General features: G+C 40.7%; 1 protein-coding gene across 2 annotated transcripts in view; it reads right to left on the bottom strand.

Moving 5' to 3' along the window:
* Positions 1–8,584, bottom strand: part of Pdcd11 (programmed cell death 11) — a 44,172-nt gene that overhangs the window by 13,287 nt on the left and 22,301 nt on the right. For both annotated transcript variants that reach the window (XM_015494740.2, XM_048807267.1), the window contains exons 18-22: positions 7,611–7,760; positions 7,076–7,191; positions 3,938–4,479; positions 3,070–3,132; positions 429–537 (exon numbers count right to left, since the gene is read on the bottom strand). In XM_015494740.2, coding sequence (XP_015350226.1) covers positions 429–537; positions 3,070–3,132; positions 3,938–4,479; positions 7,076–7,191; positions 7,611–7,760 — 980 coding nt within the window. The remainder of the gene's footprint in view (positions 1–428; positions 538–3,069; positions 3,133–3,937; positions 4,480–7,075; positions 7,192–7,610; positions 7,761–8,584) is intronic.

Genomic DNA, 8,584 nt, shown 5'->3' with positions numbered 1-8,584 from the left:
AAAAAAAAAAAAAAAAAAAAAAAAAAAAAAAAAAAAAAAGAACATATAACCTGGTACCTGATTATATACTGTTTTGTACTACCGGTGAACTTAATGAAACGCAAGACTATAAACCTAGTATTATACTTATTTCAAATCTTGCCCTATGGTCTATTTTTGTCCCCATTTATACAATTAATCTATAAACATGGTGAATTGCAAAGGAGTTGATACTTGTTTTAAAAAATATAATTTACCTCCCTGATCAGATCAGAGGTTTTCTAGGAGCAGAGGCCACATGTCATCTCTCACAAGCTCAGCATGGTAGCTAGCAAACACAGAACCAAATGCCCAGTCCTAATGGCCTATGTCTCCAGCTTTCACGCCCCCCCCCACCCTTTCTTTTCTGAAAGACTACCACCTCACATTGCAGAGCAGCAACTACTCACCCTCTTTAAGAAGCAAGTCACGATCTGACCAGCATGGTACTGCTTAATCTTCTCCATGGGACTGGCAGAATAAGTGTTAAGAGCAGTGTGGCCATCCTCCTCCAGCTCACTGTTTGCAGAAAGACAATGGAAAACATAAAACAACCTCTAGGTGAGGCTTCTAGTTTGAAACCATCTCCCCTAATTGGCTATGAACTAATTGTAGAGGATTACCCTACTCTTACCTACCCTCTATGGCTGATTTCTCTCCTTAAAGGGAAATCCTCACAATACTGACCCAGGGTTAATCTTTTCTATGTCATTTATGTAGGCATGAACCAGGCTATAACAATTTCTGTAAAATTAGGAAATAAAAATGTTTTACTTCTTTCATAGTACTTTAGCTTTTGCTTTACAATTTGCAGAACTGCTTTCACAAATAATTTCATGGAACTTAACAACAATCTCATAATGAATTAGGCAGGGTAGATATTAAGCCTGTTGTACATTATTGAAATAGGAGCTAAAGTCAAGGCTTGACTCAAAACCAGAACTTGGACCCTCTGCTAGCCCCTCCTCTATTTTCTTCAGAAAAGCAAAAAAGTCATGGGATATGAAAGTTACCAGTCCAAAAATCACTTTCCCTCCCCCAAAATAACGAAGTACTACCCCTACTTTTCAAATAATTTCTTAAACAACAACAACCAAAAAAAACCCTCATCAATAAAATGATACAAGTAATGCTGGCAAAAATGCAAAACATGATTACAAGTGCTGGTTGAAAATGGTACCTTCCTACACTAAAGTTGCAAGGGCACATATCCTGTGACCCACTAATTCTACCCAAGAGAAATCCTTACGTGTACGTCCAATACAGCAAGTTCACTATGGTATAATTTTTAATATTTTTATATAATTTAGAGAAAAATTGTAAACAACCCCAAATGTCATCCATTAGTTTGAGAATCTGTACAATTTGGCACAATCACAGGACAGGTTGCTATTTTATCTATAGACACAAAAATGGATAGATATCAAAAACAAAATAGTGAATGAAATAAAGCAAGTGAAAATTCATGTAAACTGATAAAAATAATCAATTAAATGTTTTTCATCCTGATTTCCAAATATTTATTTTAAAACATAAGCACAGGGCTGGGTTGTAGTGGGGCACACCTTTAATCCCAGCAACTCAGGAGGCTGAGGCAGGAGGATCACAAGTCCGAGGTCAGCCTCAACAACTCAGTGAGGCCCTCACTTAGTGGGACCATGTCTCAAAAGATAAAGGCTGGGACTGTAGCTTAGTGGCAGAGCACTTGCCTAGCATGTGTGAGGCACTGGGTTCAACCCTTGGCACTACATAAAAATAAATAAAATACAACAGTTAGAAAGGGCTAGATAAGTGGCTCCAGTGGTAGAGTGCCCTGGGTTCAATCTTTAGTACCAAAATAAATAAATAAAATGTAAGCATGAGAAAAATATCATATAATGTTCATACCATGTTTCTCAGGGTCCCTGAGATTAAAATAAGTCACAATACAACACAGCTGCCTGGAGGAGAGAGAAGTCCTGGGATTTGTCTATCTGTTATTATATCTCTGCATTTCCCACCTCTTCAATAAATCTATTCATGTTCTGGCTTGGCCTGCTTTGCCACAGCCAGGCACTGCCACTCTGGTTTATACCACAGTCTCCCAGGATAGGAGGGTAGACCAATGACAACAGTAACGATGACAGGCAACAGGCACTCTCAGGACCACAGTGAGTCTTCCCACAGAGTTCACTAACTTATCCCTGGCAGTATCTATTAGTTTAAGACAACCACCTTCAGTTTTAATAAACTCTTTGACTTCAATACTAATTATGGGTCCAATTAAAATATGACATCACAACTCAGGTGAAGATGTAAAGACTAAAACCACTAACATGATGAAGTCTCTTTAATTTCACAACAAAGACTGGAGTGGACAGAATCAAAATCTAAAAAACTAAGGAAACCAAGAAGTAAGCAAATAGAAGTGTAGTTCATTCATCAAATCTCATTATTTTAAAACCACAGGCCTGACTCTTAAAATTCCAAAAGTAAGGTCAGCATCTGGAACTCAATGTCCCAGGACTGTTTCCATTATGTCATGCACAAGGCCTCTCAGAAGTATTAGCTTTCTATGCTGATCCCTTCAAGATGCTGACCAGACCTTCTTCTTTGGAAGTTGCTTTAGAGTTCCTTCTGTAATAGCCCCAGGTGCGTATGGCAACCTGGACGGCTCCCCCAGGGAGATTGAGGCACATGCTAAACATGCATTCTTTTTAAAAATTTTTTAGTTATAGTTGGACACGATGCCTTTATTTTATTTATTTTTATGTGGTGCTCATGTGCCAGGCGAGTGCTCTACCACTCTACTGCTGAGCCATGACCTCGGTCCCACTAAACATGCATTCTATCACTGAGCTACATCCCCAGCCCTTTTAATTTTTTGAGACAGTCTCACTAAGCTTCTGAGGCTGGCCTCAACCTTGCATTCTTCCTGCCTCAGCCTCCCTTCACAGCCTTTCTCATCAATGAGGCAAAATAATACAGAATCAAGATGAAAACTTAGGATTCCTGATTCCAAAGTTCAAATCTCTTTCAGTAATAGGACTGTGCCACTAGGATCCCCCTCACCTTGGCCGAACACTCAGCTCCAGGATAGTTCGAACAAATCTGGGATGACTGATTGGGAGAAACCTAGAGAAACAAACAAATCAAATCACTTCTCTTTTTCTCTGGAACATGGTGATCTGGAAATCAGGACTTCTATCTACTCCACTACAAACCACACCTAAGCCACCACCCTCCTGTACCACCATGGATGGAAATGTGTCAGTCTGAGAGGAATGTGTCCACTCTCATCCCTTGCAGTAAATGATAAGGAGCTGGTTTGTCTCATCTTTTAGGACTGAAAAGAACATTCCTAACTCCTTTGTTCTAGAAACAAGGAAACTGAGGCCTAAAAAGGATATATGACTTACTGAAGATCCACTTAGTTCCTGAAATTCACAAGCAGACTTTGAACTCTTTTTTGACTTTTCTTGTTATAGCATGGATTTCCATTAGAAAAACATATAACAGATTGAAAGTGAGTGTAATTAAGGTGTGAAGTGGAGGATGGATTATGACAACTGCTGATGTATACTGAGCAAGAGCCATTAGCCATGCAGCCTACTAGGCACACACCATACATGTTCTCTCAGTCTTCCCCACAGCCCTACAAGGTAATCACTACAATTACTCTCACTTTACAAATCAAGGAAATAAAATTCAGAGAATTAAGTAATTACTAGCACCTGGGTATGGTCAATCTGGAATTCAAACCCAGAGTCTGACTTAAAACCCACACTCTTCACCACCACTCCCTATTTTTGTAAGATATCGTGCTAAAGCGTTCTTTAGAGAATCTGATTTACATGCAACTTTTTGAAATCTGCCTATATTCCCCTCATATTATGACAACTTCCCCTCAAAGCCAGCCCATCCCTCAAAGCCTCCATACTTAAAAGTCTTCACATCTCGTCCACCAATCACTCGGGCTGTGATTGTCTTCCCAACTTTCAGCTTGGTAGTAGGAGAGGTGCCCACTGGAACATCATCCAAGATATGGGACGCATGGATACAGCCAACAATGCCATCTTCCAGAGTCACAACCACATGAGTGGGCTTAACAGACTTGACAGTCCCAGTGAGAATGTCCCCAATAACAAAGGTGTGCTTCTTTTTAGTCCCTACAGTCAGAGCTGGATCCCCCTCCTCATCCTCATCAACTGTCTCAGAATCCTTCCGGGTCTCTCCCATGGTCCTTTTGGCCGCTGGCCCCTCAACAGCCAGAAGAAGACCCGTCACTCCTGGTTCTGTGGTCTTGAGGGTTAGGCAGACACCCTGTCCCACCTGCAATTTCTCTGAGTCAAAGCGGAAGGTGTCATTGAGGTGAGAGGTCAGGGAGAAAGCTACCAGGTGGCCAGTCTCCACTAAGGAGGCCACAGCAAAGGACTCCTCCAGGTGTTGCACGATGGCCTGGTGTTTGCTGCCTTTCTTCAGCTGGAAGAGAGAAGAAAGCAATCATCCCTGCTCTCCTTACCCAGCAGCATCACTTGTTCTTGGCCTCACCAGGCAGGGTGAGACTGGAGAAACCTTCTGGTGTCCAGAGGACTAAGCTGTAACCAACTAATTTTCCCTCCCCAGAACCAGCTTTCCCAATCTGAACACAACTCATAGAACCTCATCAGAGTCACCTGGACTTAATTTCTGTTTTGAATTCAGATTTCTTGGCCCTATCCTAGAACTAGTTAGTTCTGAAATTTTAGAAGTTATTTAGACAATTCTGATGCATAGCCAGGTGATCTCTTGGTGGCTCTTTGGCCTTAAGACATGGTGGGTCCTAACTCTCAATCCTGTGACTCTCCTACCAATATGTTCACTACTTCCACCATTCAGCCAGTATCATTACGAAGAGATCATCATGCACAAGGCACCCAACCTGACTTTTCTCAAAATCCCAGTTGTGACTCAGGAGGCTGAAGCAGGAGGATCTCAAGTTTGAGATCAGCATCAGCAACTTGGTAAGACTCTAAGCAACTCAGCAAGACCCTGTCTCAAAATAAAAAAAATAAAAAGGGCTGGGGACTTAGCTCAATGGTTAAATGCCCCTGGGTTCAATCCCCAGTACCATAGTATTGCTTTCTGTTCTCCCTTTGTCTCTCCTAAAGTTTTAAAACTATAAGTAACTCAAGGTCAAGGATTATATTTAGGTAATTTTAATCCATACTTCATGCAATTAGGTGCTTAATAAGTACTTAGGATGAAGACCAAATAAATATGGGTTGCACATTCCTAATCAGAAAATCTTTTTTTTTTTTTTTTTTAAGAAGAAACTGACTCTTTTTTTTTTAAGAGAGAGAGAGAGAGAGAGAGAGAGAGAGAGAGAATTTTAATATTTATTTTTTAGTTATCGGCGGACACAACATCTTTGTTTTGTATGTGGTGCTGAGGATCGAACCCGGGCCGCACGCATGCCAGGCGAGCGCACTACCACTTGAGCCACATCCCCAGCCCCCCTAATCAGAAAATCTAAAACCCAAAATGCTCTAAAATCCAAAACCTTTTGAATCGTATCAGTACTCAACTACTGAAAATATTCCAATCTGAAAAACTGAACTCTGAACTGGTTCCAAGACTTTTGAATAAAAAATACTCAACCTGCTCACCTGTCACCAGAAGAAAATGCTACTAATTTTCAGATTTTCCTCAAATACTTTTTTTACCTCACACAAAAGCATAGCATAAGAGGCACACCAGGAGTGAGGATGTGCAGCCTGGAGGTTAGAACCAACCAGACCTGTTTTGTTTGGTTCATACAATGTTTTGTAAAAATCAAATTAGTTTCCAACATTTTCTACATTCATTCAAACAAAAATCCAAATTCTGTCATCTCTTAAAAATCAAGGCATTAGGGCTGGGGTTGTGGCTCAGCAGTAAAGTGCTTGACTAGCACATGCAAGGCCCTGGGTTCGATCCTCAGCACCATATAAAAATAAATAAATAAAATAAAGGTATTGTGTCCAACTACAACTAAAAATAAATATTAAAAAAAAAAATAAAAATCAAGGCATTAGATACAGATATTCCCACCTGGAAATAGGATGGAACAAAATACTCTACGCCCCTTTGGTATGGGTAGGTACATATTCTCATCTGTCAGGGTCTTAGCCCTACAATCCCTGATTCACACGACCTACTCACTCATCTACATTATCCACGTGGCCCTAAAGATAGGGTGACCATGTAATTTATTACCTGAACTTCAGTGAAAGTTAGTCCTCTTAACCTCACCAGGATAAGAGGTCAAAATCAGACATGTTGGGCTGGGGTTGTGGCTCAGTGGTAGAGCACTTGCCTATCATGCGTGAGGCACTGGGTTCAATCCCCAATACTACACAAAAACAAATAAAATAAAGGTATTGTGCCCAACTACAACTAAAAGAAACATTAAAAAAAAAAACAAAAAAACGGGGGTTGGGGTTGTGGCTCAGCAGTAGAACGTTCACCTAGCACCACGGGCAAGGCCCTAGGTTTGATCCTCAGCACCACATAAAAATAAATAAATAAAATAAAGGTATTTGTGTCCAACTACAACTGAAAAATAAATATTAAAAAAAAAATCAGAGGCTAGAGTTGTGGCAGAGTACTTGCCTAGCATGTGTGAGGCCCTGGGTAAGAGTCTCAGCACAACATTTAAATAAATGAATAAAATAAAGATCCATGTTTAAAAAAAAAAAAAAAAATTCAGACATGTCCTAGACAGATTCAGGCACCCAGTCACCATACCTCCAGATGCCTGTATTATAACCCCTTGAGCTACAAGTCTGTGAGGCTTCCACAGAAACAAATCAAGGTCGGATCTGGTGGTGCACGCCTGTAATCCCAGCAGCTTGAGAGGCTAAGGCAGGAGGACTGCGAGTTCAAAGCTGCCTCAGCAACTTAAGAAAACCCTAAGCAACTCAGTGAGACCCTGTCTCTAAAAATATATAAAAATGGGATGGGGAAAAAGTTCAGTGGTAAATGCCCCTGGATTCAATCCCGGTACCCCTCCGCCCTGCAAAAAAGAAAGAAAGAAACGAAGTCAGGTATAGCTTACCTTTTTAGATTTCCTATTCACCAACTCCTGACAAAGGGAAACATGCACCTCCAACTTCAACATATCAACATTGAGGATTACAACCTTTTTTTTCTGGCCAGATTCTACTTCCTGACCTGCAGTATAGAATAAAACAAGGATGATCATTCCCTTAAAACAGGGTGTGTAGAGGACAGCACCTCTCCTGGGACCCTTCTACCCAAAATAGCAAAGAAGACATATCTCCTGGGTTTATTATGGACAACAATTAAGTAAACCAAGGTGTTCGACCTGCATAGATAAAGTTCAGGTGGACCTTAATTTCTGCAACTGATACATATAAATCTAGATTTATTCAATTATAAGAAAAGATTCATACCTAACCCTTCTTTAGCATGCTGTTACCTTAATTTGCATTCACACAACTAGGCATGCCAAAAGCTTCAGATGGAACAACTCCACTTACCATTATCTATTTGGAAATGGTATAGCCAGCAGAGGAACAACTAGCACAGGGTCGTATCAACAAACCATAATGAGCAAACAATGCATTCACCTGCCCGATGATACCTGCTGGCTCTCAAGACCAGGTCAGGCACTGGACCCCCGCTGAACACAACAGAGCCATCTTCCAACACTTCCTGCACCACTAAGTCAAGGACCATTCCTGGGGTCATCTCAGCCAGCGTCTGGATCAACACAGAGTCTGCCAAATGCCCAAAAGGAAGCAGGGATTAGTTAGATGAAATAACACTCGCTGTTTTTTTTTTCCTCTAAAAGTGTGCTGTCACCAACCAAGGAGGGCAGTGGAAACTTGCACCACTAACAAGGTGGTTTTACAAAAATGTCCAGAATCTAGGAAAGTTCTTGTGACAGACAGACCTGGGCTACTTGCTAATCCTACCCGGCCATAATTTGTGAAATCAGCCAACAAATACCAGGAACACAGGATTTCCTTTGGCTTCTAAATTTTCAATCTATCCTTTCAGGCCTAATGCAATTAATTTTACATAATGGCTCAAAGTCTAAGAGGGACCTTTTATCATCCACTATATATTTGCTGAATAAAGGAATGAAAAATAAAGGTGAGTAAACTCATAACAAACACAAACCCAAGGCCATAAAAATAAGGGAAATTTTTATTCCGATTGGCAGAGAGGGCAAAGGGCACTTCTGAGATTTTCATAATGACCTTTATCTTAATCTGGGTGGCAACAGAGGTGTTCATTTCAAATATATTTACTAGGCTATGCATTTAATGATTTGTGTACTTTAATGCAGGTCATACTTGCATTTAAAAAAAAAGTCTGCCAAGCCAGGTACAGTGGTGGCAGCTGTAGTCCCAGGTACTGGGAAGGGAGCCTGAGGTAGGAGGATTGCTTGAGCCCAGGAGTTCAGGGCAGCCTGGGTAAAAGAGTAAGACTGCTCTCCCTCAAAAAAGTTTTACCTTTTTTTTTTCTTTTTTGAATTATGGAAAACCTAATAACTTATCCTAACAATGGGTATATTTTCAACACGCCCCCCCCCCCC

The sequence above is a fragment of the Marmota marmota genome, unplaced genomic scaffold, assembly GCF_001458135.2.
Source record: "Marmota marmota marmota unplaced genomic scaffold, marMar, whole genome shotgun sequence".
Lineage (NCBI taxonomy): Eukaryota > Metazoa > Chordata > Mammalia > Rodentia > Sciuridae > Marmota > Marmota marmota.
This window is presented reverse-complemented; position numbering and strand designations above follow the sequence as displayed.